At 37.7% G+C, this 21,474-nt stretch overlaps 1 protein-coding gene across 1 annotated transcript in view; it reads left to right on the top strand.

The window, feature by feature from the left end:
- LOC126190927 (guanine nucleotide exchange factor subunit Rich) overlaps positions 1-21,474 on the top strand; it is a 294,040-nt gene that overhangs the window by 224,208 nt on the left and 48,358 nt on the right. The window contains exons 18-19 of the mRNA XM_049931563.1: positions 9,794-9,978; positions 10,048-10,325. Of these exons, the coding sequence (XP_049787520.1) occupies positions 9,794-9,978; positions 10,048-10,325 (463 nt within the window). The remainder of the gene's footprint in view (positions 1-9,793; positions 9,979-10,047; positions 10,326-21,474) is intronic.

Genomic DNA, 21,474 nt, shown 5'->3' with positions numbered 1-21,474 from the left:
GCGTCTCTGAAACTTAATAATAGCAGAACCAGCCTTTGTTAAAATTTTATTTACGGAAGATGAGTGTACTATCCTGACAAATTTTTGAATTATGCCATGATTCTAGTACCGTAATGAAAAGCTGAAAGAGCTTGATAATCTTACTCTCAAATATAATAACTTATCCAAACTTTGAACGCTTAAAACCTTGTGCTTGCAGAAAAGGTACTTGATTTGCATCTTCATGTTTTTGCAGTGCAAAGAATGAGCCATTAAATTTCAGGCATGCAACTTAGGAAACCCTATTTCTTTTTCAAATATTTCAGCTGTATACCCTTCAGCCATCTTGTGAATGAGTCAGCAGACTGAAGCTGCAGCACTCACTCCATCTGTTCAAACTTGCAGACTTTGACAACAAAGAACTATTCATAAATTGCACTTTTGACTACATGGTCTATCCTTACTGGGATACTGATATATCACTATGGGCTGTATTTTTAGAAACATCTTTTCAAGTTTACTAAAGCAAACTACAGATTACTTGTTTTGTCCAGGTTGAAACTGCTATCTCTATTAATTAAATTCCATTCCAAATGAATTACCATAGTTTCTTTCACTACTGAGTCCCAAAAAAGATTTTGATTCTGCAGTGCTGATCATAAAGAAACATTAGTATCCCAAAAAGTTGGAAATTATGGATTAAACAAAACACAAATTCTACAAAAAAATTTATTTGATAAAGCATTCCGCATTCATCATTTTATGTTAATTTAACAGCTTCAGATGTTGCTTCCAAGACATCACTCCATTTCTCAGAGTATTTTTTTTCTTGGAGCGGTGGTGGAAACTCTGCCTCACAGTCTGCTCTGCTGTTCCACAGTAGTGTTCAAGGCTAACAATGACACCGCATTTGTGTGGATAGCTTTAGTTCTGATATGGCCTATTCAAAACCTGTTTAGTTGGCACCAGATCTTGCTTGTTTGTTCAGACCATGACGCTGATGTAGTGGGGTGTTCATAACCATTACAGTGTAAACCTTTGAAATACTTTCATCTCTCTTTACATGCTTGCTCCAGCAGAACTGGTTGACCCTTCACCAGTAGATCACATCCTCACACAGATATTTGTGGCTTCAGGTTGGAGCATGGATTGTTATCAAGTATCCAGTTGATTTGCATTTTCATGTTTTTGCGGCACAAAGAATACTCCATTAAATTTTGAGCATGCAACTGCAGAAATCCTATTTCTTCTTAAGATATTTCAGCTGTATACCATTCAGTCATCTTCTGAGTGGGCTAATATAATGTCATCCTAGAGACGATGTGTACTAAATCAGTCAAGAAGGCTAGGAAAGTATTTATGCTAGAAAGAGCAGGTAAGCAGTTGTTACATATCACTTAGACAATGAATTGACATCATTTCATTCCTGTATAAGAGACATAGAGGAATTATGGATAAAGTTTAAATGCATTGTAAATCATGCTCTGGAGAAGTATATGCATAGTAATTGGACTTAAGGATGGGAAAGACCAACTGTGGTGTAAGAATGAAATTCGAAAAATGCTGAGGAAGCAATGGCTATTGCACTCTTGTTTCAAAAGGGAACACACAAATGAAGACAGACAAAAGTCAGTAGAGAATGCCAGTCATACATAAAATTGCTAAGCGAGTCTAAGGCTTCTATCCAGTCACCCATTGACCATTCTTGTGTGGCAGTAGAAGATAGCAAAAGGAAAGCTGAAGTTTTATATTTTGCATGTAAGAAATCATTCATGCAGGAGAATTATACAAACACAATGTCGTTTGACCGTTGCACAGTCTCCCATATGGCCAATCTAGCTGGCATTGACCCCTAACTTAGTTTTCATTTATCGCATATCTGTTGCCCAGAGCAAAATCCCAAATGACTGGAGAAAATGCAGGTGACTCCTATACATAAGAAGTGTAAACAAATGGACTCAAAATTAAAGACCAATATCCTTAACATTGGTTTGCTATAGAATTCTATAGCATATTCTCAGTTCAAATATAATAAATTTTCTTGAGACAGAAAAGCTTCTATACATAAATCAGCTTGGTTTTAGAAAGCATTGCTCGTGTAAAACTCTACTTGCCCTTTTTTGATATGATGTACTGCAAACTATGGATGGAGGGCAACAGGCCAATTCTGTATTCCTAGAGTTCCGAAAAGCATATGACATGGTGCCCTACTGCAGGCTGTTAACCAAGGTAAGTAGATTCCCCAAGTATGTTGTCCTTGATTTCCAGTGTTCAGTGTACATCTGAGACAAGGAGACAAGACATGGAAGCAATTCAGAGGTGGGCTGTTAGATATGTTACTAATAGGTTCAAAAAATGGATAAGTATTACAGATGCACTTTGAGAACTTAAATGGGAATCCTTGGAGGGAAGGTAACATTCTTTTTGAGGAACACTACTGAGAAAGTTTTGAGAACTGACATTTAAATGATTCTGCTGCCACCAACATACATTTCACATAAGGACCATCAAGATAAGAGAAATTAGGACTCATGTAGAGACATACAGACAGTTGTTTTTTCCCTGTCTATTTGTGAGTGGAAAAGGTAGGGGAATGAATAGTAGTGGTACACTGTACACTTTGCCATGCACAATACAGTCGCTTATGGAGAGTGTATGTTGATGTAGATTTAGATGTAGACTTACTCTTGGGAGTAAGGGAGCATGAAGATTGTTCCAGTGTTTAATTGTCATCTGCTGTCTTCTAACGTCTGGCAGATGCAATGGAGTGAAGGTGGGAATGTATGTTTCAGTGTTCGGCAAAAAAATTCTACAAAAAAATTTACTTGATAAGGCATTCTGCATTCACCATGCATTGAGTCATTCAGATGGACATATGTTTTGTTAGTGTGCACCTGCTCCTACACCATACTTGTTCACAATACCATGCAGCTGAGAACACTAGGGATTGCACAGCAGTGATTAGGATATCATTGCACTCACCAGGAAGTTGTTGTCAGTTTCCTTATTATATTGTTTCTGGTCTTCGGTTTTGCCCAGTCAGCTGCAAGCCTTTTTCTAAAGCACAGTTAAGAATGATGGCAAGGTACTTTGGGTGTTTACTGTGTTTGTTTGTTGCAAAGTGAAACATTAAGCTTTGTATGTGCTAGGTGATTGCTGAGGTGAAATGCGCAATCAGCTGGATTTGACACCAATGCCACTTCTTATAATATATACTCAGCTGTTGCAAGCCACTATCAGAATGTGTTCTCCTTCGCATCATCAGCATAGCATAATTTCTGTGAGGCTTTACAGGCATGTTAGAAGTTGTTGTTGTGGTCTTCAGTCCTGAGACTGGTTTGATGCAGCTGCCCACACTACTCTATCCTGTGCAAGCTTCTTCATCTCCCAGTACCTACTGCAACCTACATCATTCTGAATCTGTTTAGCGTATTCATCTCTTGGTCTCCCTCTACGATTTTTACCCTCCACACTGCCCTCCAATACTAAATTGGTAATCCCTTGATGCCTCAGAACATGTCCTACCAACCGATCCATTCTTCTAGTCAAGTTGTGCCACAAACGTCTCTTCTCCCCAATCCTATTCAATACCTCCTCATTAGTTATATGATCTACCCATCTAATCTTCAGCATTCTTCTGTAGCACCACATTTCAAAAGCTTCTATTCTCTTCCTGTCCAAACTAGTTATCGTCCATGTTTCACACATGGCTACACTCCATACAAATACTTTCAGGAACGACTTCCTGACACTTAAATCAATACTCAATGTTAACAAATTTCTCTTCTTCAGAAACGCTTTCCTTGCCATTGCCAGTCTACATTTTATATCCTCTCTACTTCGACCATCATCAGTTATTTTGCTCCCCAAATAGCAAAACTCCTTTACTACTTTAAGTGTCTCATTTCCTAATCTAATTCCCTCAGCATCACCCAACTTAATTCGACTACATTCCATTATCCTCATTTTGCTTTTGTTGATGTTCATCTTATATCCTCCTTTCAAGACACTGTCCATTCCATTCAACTGCTCTTCCAAGTCCTTTGCTGTCTCTGACAGAATTACAATGTCATCGGTGAACCTCAAAGTTTTTATTTCTTCTCCATGGATTGTAATACCTACTCCGAATTTTTCTTTTGTTTCCTTTACTGCTTGCTCAATATACAGGTTGAATAACATCAGGGAGAGGCTACAACCCTGTCTTACTCCCTTCCCAACCACTGCTTCCCTTTCATGTCCCTCGACTCTTATAACGGCCATCTGGTTTGTGTACAAATTGTAAATAACCTTTCGCTCCCTGTATTTTACCCCTGCCACCTTTAGAATTTGAGAGAGAGTATTCCAGTCAACATTGTCAAAAGCTTTCTCTAAGTCTACAAATGCTAGAAACGTACATTTGCCTTTCCTTAATCTTTCTTCTAAGGTAAGTCGTAAGGTCAGTATTGCCTCACGTGTTCCAGTATTTCTACGGAATCCAAACTGATCTTCCCCGTGGTCGGCTTCTACTAGTTTTTCCATTCGTCTATAACGAATTCATGTTAGTATTTTGCAGCTGTGACTTATTAAACTGATTGTTTGGTAATTTACACATCTCTCAACACTTGCTTTCTTTGGGATTGGAATTATTATATTCTTCTTGAAGTCTGAGGGTATTTCGCCTGTTTCATACATCTTGCTCACCAGATGGTAGAGTTTAGTCAGGACTGGCTCTCCCAAGGCCGTCAGTAGTTCCAATGGAATGTTGTCTATTCCGGGGGCCTTGTTTTGACTCAGGTCTTTCAGTGCTCTGTCAAACTCTTCACGCAGTATCGTATCTCCCATTTCATCTTCATCTACATCCTCTTCCATTTCCATAATATTGTCCTCAAGTACATCGCCCTTGTGTAGACCCTCTATATACTCCTTCCACCTTTCTGCTTTCCCTTCTTTGCTTAGAACTGGGTTTCCATCTGAGCTCTTGATGTTCATACAAGTGGTTCTCTTATCTCCAAAGGCCTCTTTAGTTTTCCTGTAGGCAGTATCTATCTTACCCCTAGTGAGATAAGCCTCTACATCCTTACATTTGTGCTCTAGCCATCCCTGCTTAGCCATTTTGCACTTCCTGTCTATCTCATTTTTGAGACGTTTGTATTCCTTTTTGCCTGCTTCATTTACTGCATTTTTATATTTTCTCCTTTCATCAATTAAATTCAATATTTCTTCTGTTACCCAAGGATTTCTACTAGCCCTCGTCTTTCTATCTACTTGATCCTCTGCTGCCTTCACTACTTCATCCCTCAAAGCTACCCATTCTTCTTCTATGTATTTCTTTCTCCCATTCCTGTCAATTGTTCCCTTATGCTCTCCCTGAAACTCAGTACAACCTCTGGTTCTTTCAGTTTATCCAGGTCCCATCTCCTTAAATTCCCACCTTTTTGCAGTTTCTTCAGTTTTAATCTACAGTTCATAACCAATAGATTGTGGTCAGAGTCCACATCTTCCCCTGGAAATGTCTTACAATTTAAAACCTGGTTCCTAAATCTCTGTCTTACCATTATATAATCTATCTGATACCTTTTAGTATCTCCAGGGTTCTTCCATGTATACAACCTTCTTTCATGATTCTTAAACCAAGTGTTAGCTGTGATTAAGTTGTGCTCTGTGCAAAATTCTACGAGGCGGCCTGATCTTTCATTTCTTAGCCCCAATCCATATTCACCTACTACGTTTCCTTCTCTCCCTTTTCCTACTGACGAATTCCAGTCACCCATGACTATTAAACTTTCGTCTCCCTTCACTATCTGAATAATTTCTTTTATTTCATCATACATTTCTTCAATTTCTTTGTCATCTGCAGAGCTAGTTGGAATATAAACTTGTACTACTGTAGTAGGTGTGGGCTTCGTATCAATCTTGGCCACAATAATGCGTTCACTATGCTGTTTGTAGTAGCTTACCCGCATTCCTATTTTCCTATTCAGCATTAAACCTACTCCTGCATTACCCCTATTTGACTTTGTGTTTATAACCCTGTGGCTTAGATTCGAGTGTGGCTTAGATTCGAGAAAATACGGTGATCAAAGAGTTCAGGTCTATTTGTTGCTAGTATATCTGATATATTCACATCATGAGTGAGATTTTGATCTAGGTACTTTTCAGAGAAGGTGTCTTATCATGCCCATCACTGACAAAACTGTAATTTTCCTGATTGATTGTTGGAAGGTTAAAATCTCTACTGATGATTACAGTATGGTTGGGGAACTTACATATCTACATCTACATCCATACTCTGCAAGCCACCTGACGGTGTGTGGTGGAGGGCGACATACAAGTGACCTGAGGTTTTTTTCTAAAGTTTTTGATTACATCATGAGATGAGTTTGGTGGGTGATAGAAGGACCCAATTATCATTTTATGCCCAACAGTGATACTGAGTCTTCCCCTAACAATCTCACATGAAGCTTCAATTTCCATCTTAGAGAGGATTTTGAGTTTCTTGTCTACTCCAACGAATACACCCCCTCTATTTCCTATTCACCTATCCTTTCAGTAAACACAGAAATTTTCCCCAAAAATCTCACTGCTGTCAATTGCAGGCTTCAACCAGCTTACTTTACGTAGTATATGTGAGCTTTATTGGTTTTCAGAAGCACTTCAAACTCTGGCACTTTGTTGCAAATGCTCTGGCAGTTAACCACTAGGATTTTAATACTCTCATCTGTGGAAGACATTTCTTTTTGATCTTACACTAATACTTCTGGGTTTCCTACAACTGGTGTTATCTAGCTTGGATGGAGAACCATCTAATTTAAAGGACTTGTGTGTGTACCCCACACGCAGTGAGCTACCTTGGTAGCCGCCTCTGATGTATAGTGCACATCTGACCCATTAAGGAGGACGCAACAGTTCGCAACCCTAAGGCACAAGTCCAGGAACTCTTAGCCTAGCTTGTCACAGAACTTATGGTAGGTGCCAGGGAAGGCCAGAGGAATGTACCATATAGCACCGGTCTGCATCTGTGGTGCGGAGCATGTTTCAAGCAGCCATTTGCTTGGATGGCGGCATACTTGGACATTACCATTGGCCTGGTGTAACATGAAACATCATTGATCTGATCAGATGGCATGTTTACATTGATCCACTGTCCAGTCTCAATTATCCATGTCCAGAGCAATTGTAATTGATGATGACATCATATCAACATGGAAATATGTAGTGGCCATCTGCTACAAAGACCCATGTTTAATACTGTTCCTGCACCAGCATTGTATTGTGTCATCAGATCTGCCACAGATTGCTGTCTATCCTGTTTTATAGAATGGGTCAACTTTCAACTTCCATGTACTGTGATTAAGGCTGAACATCCAACACCTTGTTACCTACTCGTGGCTTCACTGTCTGTCGAATATTTTCCATAGATGCTCGCAACAGACTCTTGACCAGCCAACCAGTCTCACATTGAGCGGACTTCACAATCTACCCTTTGTGAAAGTTGCTTATGTTAGTGGATTTCTCTGTTTGCAGTAGCTATCGCTGATAGTGAGATTCACCATTCATCTCTATTTTGCATGTACACTTCCCTTTCAAAGTCGCATGCCCACAATGCCACTGGGTGGTATTCGATCTCATGGTGGGCAACAGTAATGATGATTTGGCTTATCATTGTGTATGCTCATGGGAAAATTTCTTGAAAGGCAATATTATTTCTGTTCAGACTGTATAGTTGTATAGATAAAACAATCAAAATTCCAGTTTAGAATATTAACAATATTAGGAAACAAATAATTGATACTCACCATAAAGATGACCCGTTGAGTTGTCTGCAACTCAATGAGTCATCTTTACAGTTACTAGCAATATATTCTTATCCTAAAATTGTTGTTATCTGCATTGATAAGTATGTATTTAAACAATTAGTGGCCAGTTGTAACTATGTTGCCATTTTCAAGTGTACAAGACTATTAATATACAGTATCTTTCAAACAAGGTGATTTATCTTTATCTGTAACTTACAAAGTTATAAATGAAAAGAATGTTTATTTAAATAAGTAAACATACAAACTATTACTGTTTCTGCAGAGTTATGAATGTAGTTTATTTAGGTCTTTTCCTATGAGTTGTAGCAGTAAGCTATAATTTATTAATTAGAACATTTTTTTCCTATCATGTAGCTGATGTACTTAAACCAACTGTGTACAAATAAGTTTAAATCAAATTTTTATCAGTTTTAATTAGGGACTCCGAAACTTTCAAAGTTTTTGAGGTGAATGCAACATGCTTCATGTACTTGGCTGTGTTCAGGCAGATGTTATGGTAGGAGAATGTTTGTTCAAGTTGGGTGTTCAAACAAGCGCCTGTTTTCCTGAACGAACTACTCCATACACCTTCTGAATGTCCTTCCGATGAGATGTAATCTTGCTGATGCCAGAGAGTGATCAACTTCTTCTATGATAGGTAAAGATGAAAGCATGATTCAAGCAAAACTGGGTACAGCTTACATTTATTAAGTAAGCCTCACTAATTTCTTTATTGTATATTATTTTGCTTTTTATATTAAAAATTGTGCATTATGGAATGACACTAAAGGATGAAAAGTGGTGGCAGCTGAGCTGGACTGAAGCCGAAAAGTCTTCAGGCAGGGTACTTCTTTGTGACACATTACTTTCTCAGCATGTGAAAGAAGCATCCAAGTATGTAATATTTTAGTGTACCAAATTTTGAAAAACAATTTTTTTCCTTGGAATTCAGCTAATGCAGTGAGCGCTCAGCTACGATCTACGCTCTTCTGCAAGAAGGAAGTCAGTACCAAGACTAAGTTATCTGTGCACCGTTCAATCTTTCGACCAACTTTGTTGTATGCGAGCGAAAGCTGGGTGGATTCAGGTTACCTTATCAACAAGGTTGAGGTTACGGATATGAAAGTAGCTAGGATAATTGCAGGTACTAGTAGATGGGAACAATGGTAGGAGGGTGTCCACAATGAGGAAATCAAAGAAAAACTGGGAATGAACTCTATAGATGTAGCAGTCAGGGCAAACAGGCTTAGATGGTGGGGTCATGTTACACGCATGGGAGAAGCAAGGTTACCCAAGAGACTCATGGATTCAGCAGTAGAGGGTAGGAGGAGTCGGGGCAGACCGAGGAGAAGGTACCTGGATTCGGTTAAGAATGATTTTGAAGTAATAGGTTTAACATCAGAAGAGGCACCAATGTTAACACTGAATAGGGGATCATGGAGGAACTGTATAAGGGGGGCTATGCTCCAGACTGAACGCTGAAAGGCATAATCAGTCTTAAATGATGATGATGATGATGATGATAGGGAACACAACATGAAGTAACAATTATTGGAATTAAGCAGTTCATTGCCTATGGTCTCTCTCTGTAGTTAGAATCATCCTGAACTTCTGCTTCTCACTCCAGCTTGATGAAAGCAACTTTCACTTAAAGTTCAATAGAAATGTTTGACTGAATAAATCAGATTTTGCCAAGTAAGGTTGCAGTTATTATCTGTGTATTTTTCATTACAAAGAAGTGGTTACATTACTGGTTTCAGCAAACTATGTCATCATTTTCAAATGTAAATTGAAATTTGAAAATGACGACGTAGTTTGTTGAAACTGGTAGTGTAACCCCATCTTTTTAAAGAAAAATTTATGTACTGTGACTATGGATTCACTATTGTAGTGTCAAATAAACATTCATCTTATATTATAGTCACACTTCTTTATGACAGTTATGTCAAAATGTAGAAATTTTTCATGTAATTGTGTCACAACTGAAGCTCTCACTTTTTTTTGTTAAAATTTCATAGCTTTCTTTACTCTGTCAATAGGTTTCTCGAGGCCGTAGCTTCAGTACAACTAGTACACCTAAGATTAAGCAAGTAGAAAGTGGAACACCCAGTGTTGGCGGGCTTCATCACGAACTCCTGAGGTCAAATAGTAGTGGAACAGAAAGCAGCAAATCAGTCCCAACAAGGCGAAAAAAGTCTGTTCCTACTGGGCGTGGAGATGATAGGTAATGATTATTCCATTACATTTGTCAATTCTAATAAATTCCATGTTCTGAAACATATTGTGTTTTCAGAGAGTCTTCCGAGTCCGCTGAAGACTTCTTTATTGATGTGATACTACAGCGCCATGCTCGACGTTTACTTTCTGCACGACAGTTGGCAGATTTAGGACACTTTGCGGCTCATTTGGATTTTCATTTAGTCACATGGCTGGCAAAAGAAAGGGATAGAGTTGCCAGAGTTGAAGATTTTGTTGCTGCTTTAAAACAATTGCATAATGATTTTTCATGGCCATACCCAGCTCTCACTCAACCTGTGTCTTACTATTTGCAACGAAGTATGTCAAATTCAGGTATGACTGTATGCACAAATATGCCAGAATTAGTACAAATAATGTCCAAGTTCTGTTAGACTGTATGTTTTCCACAACATGGTATTTAATTAAATGTGTATAATATGGTCATCATTTTGTGCATAGTTTGGTCCATAAAAATTATTGTGTTACAGTAACAAACTTAAACTGTTTTTCCCTTTAAAACAAGCTAATCAGAAAGACAGGCAACACCAAAAACCTTTACTAGAAATATTACTTAAGATATAAAATGTATTTTTGTAGATTCATCCAGACTTCCAGACGTGACTGTGCGACAGGCAGTAATTGATGAAACTGCACTAGTTAAATTAGGTTAGATGTACTTTTCGTTCCTAAAGATTCTGAGTGAGGATATCCTCCAGGATGTAGAACATGTCAAAAACAAGAACAGACTATAATTACCAAAGAAAAACAAATATGCTAATGTACCTTCCTCAGATACCAAGTGAAATGGTCCTCATGGCTGTGGAATGAGTATAAAATATTAAATATATTTTCATTTACAAGATAACAGCACACTTTTCACATAACAGGTAAATGTTCAATACACTTAAGTGAATATGATAATTCTTAGGCTGTTTGACCCGTGCATCATCACATTTACAATGATCACACTACTGCAATGAATTTGTACAAAAGTTAGATTTCATGTAATACTTGGATTATTTGATATTATTAGTAACATATATACATCAGAAAGTTTTACTAAGCAGTTTGTCAATTTAATTGAAGGAGTTGGCCTCTAATAAATCTTTTAGGCTCTACCTAACTGAACTTATAATTAAACTTTTTATGGCTGCTGGCAAGTTGTTGAAAGTGTGTATTCTTGAATAATACACACATCTCTTGACAGAGGTAAGTGACTGTAAATCTTTGTGAAGATTATTCTTGTTTCTAGTACTGATACCATGAACTAAGCTGTCGGTTTGAAAAAGGTATATGTTTTTAGTGACAAATTTCATTAATGAATAAATGTATTGGGAAGCATTAGTTAGCATCCCTAGTTTCCTGAACAGGCCTCCACTGGACGTCCTTGAGTTCACACCACAAATAATTCTTATTAAACATTTTTGGACATTACAGAATGAAAGTAAGCATAGTGTGCTATCTTTTTCACTTTGACGTCAATTATGTGTGACAACATTTGGATTGCTAATAGAAATTTGGTAGACATTTCAGCAGTTCTGTGTTATGCTCCTCCCAGTTGAATTTGAAATCAAGCTATAACCACAAGAATTTAACACTCGTAATTTACTTCTATCTATTTGTCCCCATATTTTAGGCATGTTTTGGCAAGAAACCACTTACAAGTTCTAAACTGCATAGAGTGTCTTTTTTCAAAGTTAAGTGACAAAGAATTGGTTGTGAACCATTTACAACAGTCAATTAAAATTTCATTAACCATTTGTTGTGAGACTGTACTCGATTTGTTATTTATTAAAATGTCAGTTCAGTTTTCAGAAATAGCATTTTCTGTTGAAAAGCCTATTTGCTTTCACTGATCAAATATTAAATGCATTTAATAACCAAACGTAACCCATTGGGATATTTTGTGATCTCTCAAAGACTTTTGATTGTGTGAATCATGAAATTCTTGTAAATAACCTTAAGTATTGTGGTATGAGTGGGACAGTGCACAAATGGTTAAATTCATATTTAAGTGGAAGTATTCAGAAGGTTGAAATCAACAGTACAGATAGTCTGTAAAAATCAGCAGAGTCCTCTAAATGGGAAGGTATCAAGAATTGTGTTCCACAGGGTTCAGTCTTGGGTCCCGTATTGTTCTTAATATATGTTAATGACTTGCCACTCTGTATTCATGAAGATACAAAGCTACTTCTTTTTGCTGATGATAAAAGTATAGTAATCACACACAATAAGGGAGAATCATCTGACAAAATTGTAAATAATGTCTTTCAAAAAATTATTAAGTGGTTCTCTGCAAATGGACTCTCATAAAATTTGAGAAAACACAGTTTACACAATTCTGCACAATAAATGGCATAACACCATTGATAAATATAGACTATGAACTGAAGTCTGTTGCTAAGGCAGAATATTCAAAATTTTTGGGTGTGTGCATTGATGAGAAATTGAACTTTAAGAAACACAATGATCTGCTGAAACGGTTAGGTTCAGCTACTTATGATATTAGGGTTATTGATGAGCATATCAATAAATTAGCCTACTAAGCCTATTTTCATTTATTGCTTTCATATGGTATCATATTTTGGGGCAATTCGTCATTAAGAGAAAAAGTATTCATTGCACAAAAGCGTGTAATCAGAATAGTAGCTGGAGCCCACCCAAGATCACCTTGCAGACATTTATTTAAGGAACTCAGGATATTCACAGTAGCTTCGCAATACATATATTCACTTATGAAATTTGCCATCAGTAACCCATCCCAATTCAAAAATAACAGCAAAGTGCATAGCTACAACACTAGAAGAAAGGATGATCTTCGCTATTCTGGATTAAATCTCACTTTGGCACAAAAAGAAGTGAATTATGTTGCCACAACAATCTATGGTCGTTTGCCCAATAACATTAAGTGTCTGACAGATAGCCAACCAACATTTGAAAGCAAATTAAAAGAATTTCTGAATGACAACTCCTACTAAATAGATGAATTTTTAGATATAAAGTAATAACTGTAAAAAAGTTAATTAAGTAATTATTTCATATAAAGAAAACGTCTGTTAAAGTGATACAGTCCACATCATTACGAAATGTCATATTCATGATGTATGGAATAAGGATTTATGTATGTATGTATGTATGTGTCATCTGCAAATAAAACAAACTTGGCATCCGGTAATGTTACAGATGAAAGTTCATTTATATACACAAGAAAAAGTATGAGCCCAAAGATAGAACCTCCTGGGAAACCATATGTATTTACTGTCTGTCTGCTTTTATAGTTTACTTCTTCAGTTAGTCTTGCTATTATGGCTAGGATGTGTGCCAATGCAGGAAAAGCTGGCCACAGTCCACCAACAGCTGAATGCCCTTTTGGCTATGGTCAATCACCTTCAGACTACTGCCTTGGGGTGTAGCAGTGGTGGAGAATCTGGTGTGTCACATGGTACACCTTAGGTGTCAATTGTTTTACCCACGGCCTATGCTACCAAGGCAACTACTAGTGCACCCGAGTGGTGGTCTGCCTCACATCAGGGTGAGTGGCTGCTGGTTATTGCATTTGCGTCGCTAGAGACAGAGGGCCAATGCGGAGACTGGCCGCCTGGCCTTGCCCATTCATCCTGTGGGTGGGCAGGTGGCTGCTCCTTCAACAAGGTCTGAGCAGGCACATGGGGGGGGATTCACTAGATATAGGAAGCTCCAAAGTTGGGTGTGTTACGCAGATTGCATTCAGGACTGGAAAGAAAGCCAATGTGCGCTTGGTATGTGCTCAGAGGGCTCATCCGAGACAAGATGTGGAGGCAGCCATGCCTGCAGTTATCAAGTGTGCAGGGTGCAATTATCTGCAAGTTGTGGCTTATGTCGGCATCTGTTATATGGATTTTGAGGCAATCCTCAGTTTGTACAGGCAGCTGGCAGAGGTGGCGAAGACTGCTAGCCTCGCATGGGTGCAAGCACAGCTCACAATTTGAAGCATTGTGCCCAGAGTTGATAGGGGTCCTTTGGTTTGGAGTCTAGTGCAAGGTCTCAAGCGAAGGTTTTGTCAACACTGTGGTGGTCTTGGCTGGAGATTTATAGACCTGTGTTATTGTGTGGGGATTTATAGGGCTCCCCTTGATAGGTCAGGGGTGCACTACACAAAGGAAACAGCTACTCGAGTAGCAGAGTACTTATGGAGTGCACATGAGGGTTTTATAGGTTAGGCAGTAGCTTGAGGTGCTGTGATGAACACTCACCAGTCAATATGTAGCAAGGGAAATCGAATGACATTCTGAATAAAGACTCTTTGACTGACGTAATTTTATCAGTAAACTGTCAAAGTATTTGTAATAAAGTCCCTGGATTTACTGCCCCCCATGAAAGTTCTCACGCACAAATTATTCTTGGGGGTGAGAACTGGCTGAAACGCAAAGTGGAAAGCTCCGAGATATTTTGCAAGTTGTGGAACATATATCGGAAAGACATATTGGAGGCCATAGGAGGGGGAGTGCTCATTGCAGTTGACAGGAATATTGTCTCTAGTGATGTCGAAGTTGAATGTGCCAGTGAAGTTAACTGGTCACATATAATAGGTGTAGGTGAAACCAAGTTAATTGTGTTTTTACCGGTCACCCAATAATGCTGTGACAGTTCTAGAGTCATTAAAAGAAAGTCTATGCCCAATAGTGCATAAATACACAGATCATGCAATGCTAATTGGAGGTGACTTCAGCCTACCGAGTATAGACTGGGCTGTGTTTGGATTCATTGCAGGGGATACAGACAGATAGTCATGTGAAATACCTTTGAATATGTTTTCTGAAAACTGTCTTGTGCAGCTAACTCGACAGCCCACGAGCATTGGAAATATCTTGGACCTTGTAGCTACAAATAGGTTGAACCTTATCGATAATGTCAGTATAGAAATGGGGATTAGCAGTCATAATGTCTTTATAGCAACTATGACTACAAAAGTTAATAAATCAGTCAAGAAGGCTAGGAAAATTGTTCTACAAAATAGAGCAGATAAGCAGTTATCAGCGTCTCACTTAGACAATAGAGGAATTATGGGCAAAGTTTAAGCAGATTGTAAATCGTGGTCTGGAGAGTTATGTGCCTAGTAAGTGGATAAAGTATCAAAAGGACCCACCCTGGTTTAATAATGAAATTCAGAAGATGCTGAGGAAGCAGAGGCTATTGCACTCTCGGTTCACAAGGGAATGCACAAATGACAACAAGTGAAGGTTAGTAGAGATTACTGCGTGTGTGAAAAGATGTGTGCATGAAGCATGCAACACCTACCACCGTCACACCTTAGCAAAAGATCTGGCAGAGAACTGGAGGATATTCTGATCTTATGTAAAATAGCTAAGTGGGTCTAAGGCTTCCATTCACTCCCTTGTTGAACAGTCTGGTGAAAAGAATAGACAAGCAAACTTCTGTTTGTTGCAGAATCCTTGAATGTATACTCGGTTCAAATTTAATAGACTTTCTTCAGACTGAGAAGCCTTTGTCCATGAATCAGCATAGCTTTAGAAGGCATTACTCATGTGAAACTCGGCTGCCCTTTTCTCACGTGATATACTGTGAACTATGGATGAAGGGCAAGAGACAGATTCCATATTTCTAGATTTCTGGAAAGCATTCGATGTGCCCCATTGCAAACTGTTAATGAAGGTATGAGCATATAGAATAAGTTCACAGATATATGGCTCGAAGACTTCTTAAGTAATAGAATCCAGTATGTTGTTCTCAACTCTGAGTGCTAACTGGAGACAAGGGAATAGTAAGGAGTGCCCCAGGGAAGTGTGATAGGACCACTGTTAGTCTCTATATACATAAATGATTTGGCAGATGAGGTGGATAGCAATCTGTGGTTGTTTGCTAATGATGCTGTGGTGTACAGTAAGGCGTAAGGTGTCAAAGTTGAGTGACAGTAGGAATATACAAGATGACGTAGAAAAAAATTTCCAGTTGGTGTGATGAATGGCAGCTAGTCCTAAATGTAGAAAAATGTAAGTTAATGCAGATGCGTAGCAAAAGCAAACCCGTAATGTTCAGATACAGCAGTAATAGTGTCCTGCTTGACATAGTCAATTCTTTAAATATCTGGGCGTAACATTGCATACCAGTATGAGATGGAAGAAGCATGTGAGAACTGTGGTAGGGAAGGTGAATGGTCGACTTTGGTTTATTGGGAGAATTTTAGGAAAGAGAGGTTTACTGGTGCGACCTCTTCTTGAGTACTGCTTGAGTGTTTGGGATTCATACCTGGTTGGATTGTAGGAAGACATTAAAGCAATTCAGAGGTGGGCTGTTAGATTTGTTACTGGTAGGTTTGAACACCACGTGAATTGAGTGAGTAACCATTTGAAGAAAATCAATTTCAAATTTGAGGGAAAACTTTGTTCGTAGTTTGTTCAAGATTGTTGCCTGACAACTAATCAGTGAGAAACGTATTATCATCTGCAAAAAGGGTAAATTTACACTTTGTATGGGAAGAAAGACTCATGTTGTTAATTAAAATAGGAAGTAACAGAGGATTTAAAACAGAGGTTTGTGGCACACTGCAACTTAAGGTCCCCCAATAAAATGAGCCAGGTTCTCCGGATAAGCTATTCAGCATTATGGTCTGCTTTCAATCCTCTAGGTATGACTGAAGCCATGAACCAACAGTACAACCTAGTCCATAATATTCTGCCATTTTCAAAAGAACTTGATGGTTTACGCAATCAAAATCTTTCAAGAGATCACAAAAAATACCTACTGGAGACATGTTTTGCTAATGGCTTTCAAACCTTGATTGTTAAAAGAGAGTATTGCTACTTCAGTATAAAAAACCAGCAAAAAACCCAAATTGACTATTGTTGAGGATATTGCTGCAGTTGAGATGATCTACAATCAATCTGTGCATGAGTTTTTCAAGAATTTTTGAAAAGATAGTTAAAAAGGAGAATGGGTGCTAGTTTGTGACTATTTGTATCACCTTTCTTAAAGAGAGTTGCAGCCAGTTTTTATCAGTGACAGTTCCTTCTTGGAGAGGTGTATTGATTATGTTGCATAAGACTGGACTTCTAAGTATGCAACAATATTTCAATATTTTACTAGAAATATTGCCACCAATAATGGATTTCTTATTTTTAATGATTCGGTTATTCTTTCAATCTCATTTAATGTAGTAGAAGGTAAGGATACTGTGGGGTTCTATGGCTGATAACTTTTTGTTAAAGAGCCACTGCATTGTCCACAGGTCCTTTAAATGGAAATTTATGGAAAAGTTGTCCAGAATCCTATGTCATGGGAGGCTTCCTGGACAGGATGAGAAGGAAAGAAATTATGGGGAATTAAGTTGAATTGTAATTTTATTGACTGTAGTCAATTCTTACTGGAAGAGTTTTTTTAGGAAATCTACATTAAAACACCAGCTATTATTCCGTTGCTTTTTTGCTGTTAAATAGGACAATAGAGCTTGGAGGTGATTTATGAACAGATTAAAAATATCTGCAGGTGCAGTGATACACTTGTTATGAAGCATTTATTACGAAATAATATTTCTGTCGTACATGGTTTCCTACTTGCTGTAGGTGACATTTAAGAATGCTTCACGCTTTTGAATTTTTGACAGTTCCTGATTAATGTGGCGAATCCTTCTTTCTCTATTCCTGCTGTATAAAAGTGAGATACTACTCGAATTCCTGTGATGCTTAACAGATCTGTATCAGTGGTCACATGGTGTTCAGAGTGGCAGATTGTCAAATGGGTTTGATGACTCAAATTCATCAATGCAGATAAGTAGTTAATTAATTTTATATCTGTAGCCTTTGAAAATTTTGATGCAATAAAGATAGCAAGCATTTTGCATGGCCTAGATAAAACTGGGTGGAAATAAAATTTCTGCTGATTACTGAAAATTTTAACCAACAGCTGTTTGTGGTGATATAGTATGAACAACATCAGTAATCTGTACACATTGCAGAACCCTACAGCAGATGCTGACTATTCTGTTGGAGAAGCATCTGAATGTCTTACATTATTCCATACAAGCACCACAGGGCTTCGCCTGTCAGAGTTCTAGCTTGATTTTGATGATAATGAAAATGGTGCTTTTTTTACAGATCTAAAAGTTTGTGTGTATGTATAACTATCATCTGTAAACTATTATAATCTAAATTGGCTAGTGAGTGTCGAGTTGGATCTCTTACCTGTAGTGTACAGGTGTTGTGTACCTGATGAATGAGTTGGTGAGTCTAAGTAGAAGGCTTCTCATAGAGATTTTTCTGACTTCTTTTTAGTGTAGGTATATATAGATAGTTCTCCTAGGAGGTCTCTAAAATGCATACCGATCAGCATCAACTATGGTTGAGAGAATTATGCTCTGCTGTGATTGCTGTTTTCCTACATGTGTATCTCCTGACACTGAGCAAACATCTGATTTGTACAGCATTGTAAGAAGGATCATACTCCTGTTGATCTGTAGCTTAATCTCTTCTGAAAACTCCTAACCTCTTGCTTTAGGAATGAGTATGTCTGATAGCAAGCAATGCAACCTGTACTTCTTGTCTTGATGATTTACTTTACAACTGTTAGGTATATATCTAGCTGAAGGTGTAGATAGCTCACCCATTCGCTGCACTTTATAATGGCATAAAAGCTGAAATCTAGATAATACAGAAGATAAATATTGTAATTGTCAGTCAAAAGGGAGTTTACTATTTGAAAAGGTATTGCATGTGGATCAACACCATTAGAAACTTTTTACATTACCACCACTTGTTAAGTTCGTCATTCAATGACTGAACACTCAAATCAAAACTAAGAGAGATAGCTCATTATTTTATTGGTGTTCTAAGAATACTACAATGCAGAAAACAAATATATTTAAGCATGACCTTGGAAAACATCAGTCATCACAATACTTGGCCATGGACCTATTAACAGAAAATTGATAAGGATGTTATGAATAATTTAAAAAGTTTTGATGAAATTGCTTGATCCAGATATTATTCAACCTTGCTAACCTAAACCATCACTTGTAGACCTCCTGAGAAAGTATGAGAGCTGGTATGATGATTCCAAGCAATGTTAAGCAAATTAATGAGTCAGTTGATTAAAAATATGACTTAATTCTGTCGTGTATGAATGTCGTCTTACAGCTTCAGGCAAATTTAATAACCATCCCTGCCCAGGGAAAACAAAATTTGTAATTCAGAGGAAGCACATGCATTTATAGTGGTTTCATTGAAGTTAAATCCACCAGACTCCTAAGAAAGGACAGTCACCATTGTGGGTGGGTGGGGTGTGTGTGTGTTGATATTTTGATTTTTGCTGAAACAGGTATGATGCTTGAAATCACTTTTCATAGCTTAGAGGAATTGTGTCCTACTTTTTAATCCATAAAATTATCTTTTGTACTAAGTAGCTCAAATTACTTTCTATGCAAATCACCCCCACCTCCCCTCCCCTTTAAAAAAAACTGTAAAATATTTTCCTGCTAAGAGAAATCGTAGATGGTGTTGTATGTTAACACCAGCAATGATATAATAAAAGTTTTTGTATCAACACCTTGCCACGTGAAGAATACTAAATTTAGCTGTTTCAGTGCAAAGAGAGAACAATTTATGTGAGCTCTCACTTATGATTCTGTAATCAGATTGCAAGAAGGAAAAATCCTCACCTTTTTGTGCATCTGCTACAAACTGTGTTGCTTTGCTCTCTGGACGATCAGAGAAATCATCATCATTTGCTTTCATATTTTCCATTAAAGCACGAAGAGAGTATTCTACAGTAGAGAATGGTTAGTCTACATTTGCAGTGTTGACAAACACTGTCTTTATCTTTCTGAAGATACATTTATTGACACCGCAGTTCATCATGAACTCCTTTTGTTGACTGGACTAAAGGTCACTTTCTGTTGACTTGCAAGTTGAACACACTACATCATCTCAAGAATTACAGTACTGTAATATGTGAGCCAGTCTGTATTGTCTTTTGAGTAAGCTGATAAAATTATCCTAATGCATTGTCAAAGATTCTACACAATGTCTTTAAACAAAGTCTTCCACAACGATCTTTTACAGTTTAACAAGGGCATTAAATGCTTGTTTACAGAAACTCTACTATTTATCAAATAGACAGCCATAGTTGATTCCTCAGAGGCGCTGAAGCCCTTCAGTGTCATCCATTATAAATTTTAACTGTCCTAATTATTCAGGGGTATTTAAATTACATGATACACTGCTGAGAGGTCTCTAAAATGGAGGCCATTTGTCAACAGCAACATGAATATCATATTGCTAGCCACTCGTCAAATTTCCTTTCTTGGCATACTGGCATTGGCATTTGTGGAATACAGTTTACACTGGCTGTTTAAGTCAATACAAGCAACAAAAACAACAAAAGTTATGTGGCAATCAGAACTTCATTGGAACGTATTCATTATGAATAATATTGAAAATATTAAATTATCAATTCTGTAAGAACGTAGTAATGTATTGCATACAAAAAAACACCACTCGCTTTACGATATGTATCTCCTTTATCATAGGACATAATCTGTGGTCTAGCACTTTATGCCCTATCAAGAGAACTGTAAGATTTGCCAAACCTTTAATAGTTCATCTTACAAAAAACTCAAATTAATATTGGCCCGAATTTATACAATAAGCAACACGATAGTTCAGTCAGCAAAGGATAATCAGAGGAAAAAGTTCATTTCGTCACAAAATTTTTACAGTGGCAGGGGAGAGTGTCATCAACATTAAAATCCCCACCTGTGGGGTGTTACATGTTGAAGTGGAGGACATTTAAAGGTCTTTTTTTAAAGTTTTTCTTGAATATCTAAAAAACTATAGCTTCTGTCGAAAATGTGTCCAGTACAAAATTAAACTACATGAAACTTACTACAAAAAATTTCCTATTCATTTTTCCTCTAGAAGAAATAATTTCCTTGTTACAGATAAAGTAAAAATCACATGTGATTAAAAATAGCATTTTAATGATTTAAAGTAAATGTTTAATGCCCATTGAACTTAGAAATAACAAAAAATCCATGTTATTTATAAAATAACAGGTTGAATGGGTACATTTCAAAAATGAACAATTGTCTATTGTCATCTTGCAGATCAGATTGAGTAACGATGCCCCACTCATACACATACCATGCCACACGCCGCAAGCCATAGAATGTGTAATGCCAACTTTTCAGCATCCACATTGCCCCTCCCCCCCTTTCCCCCCACCAGCAGAACATTGGAAACAGATGTTCAGTATACATTTTTGTGCTAGTGGGTTACTGGGTAGAGCAGTCCATCCTTCCTGTCAATGAACATAGCGACAGCATGTAATGAGTAATCGAGGGAGAGTGGCATCAATGAGGGTGTGTGATATAGATGTCAGCTTCCTTGCAAATTTCTGTTTTGCCCTTTTCTTCGCTGAAATGCAGCCCGTGATGACACAGTGTGTATGAGGTACCATTCCCTCAGCCCCACTACAGAACTGGTCACAAGGT

The sequence above is a fragment of the Schistocerca cancellata genome, chromosome 6 (assembly GCF_023864275.1).
Source record: "Schistocerca cancellata isolate TAMUIC-IGC-003103 chromosome 6, iqSchCanc2.1, whole genome shotgun sequence".
Classification (NCBI taxonomy): Eukaryota; Metazoa; Arthropoda; class Insecta; order Orthoptera; family Acrididae; genus Schistocerca; species Schistocerca cancellata.
This window is presented reverse-complemented; position numbering and strand designations above follow the sequence as displayed.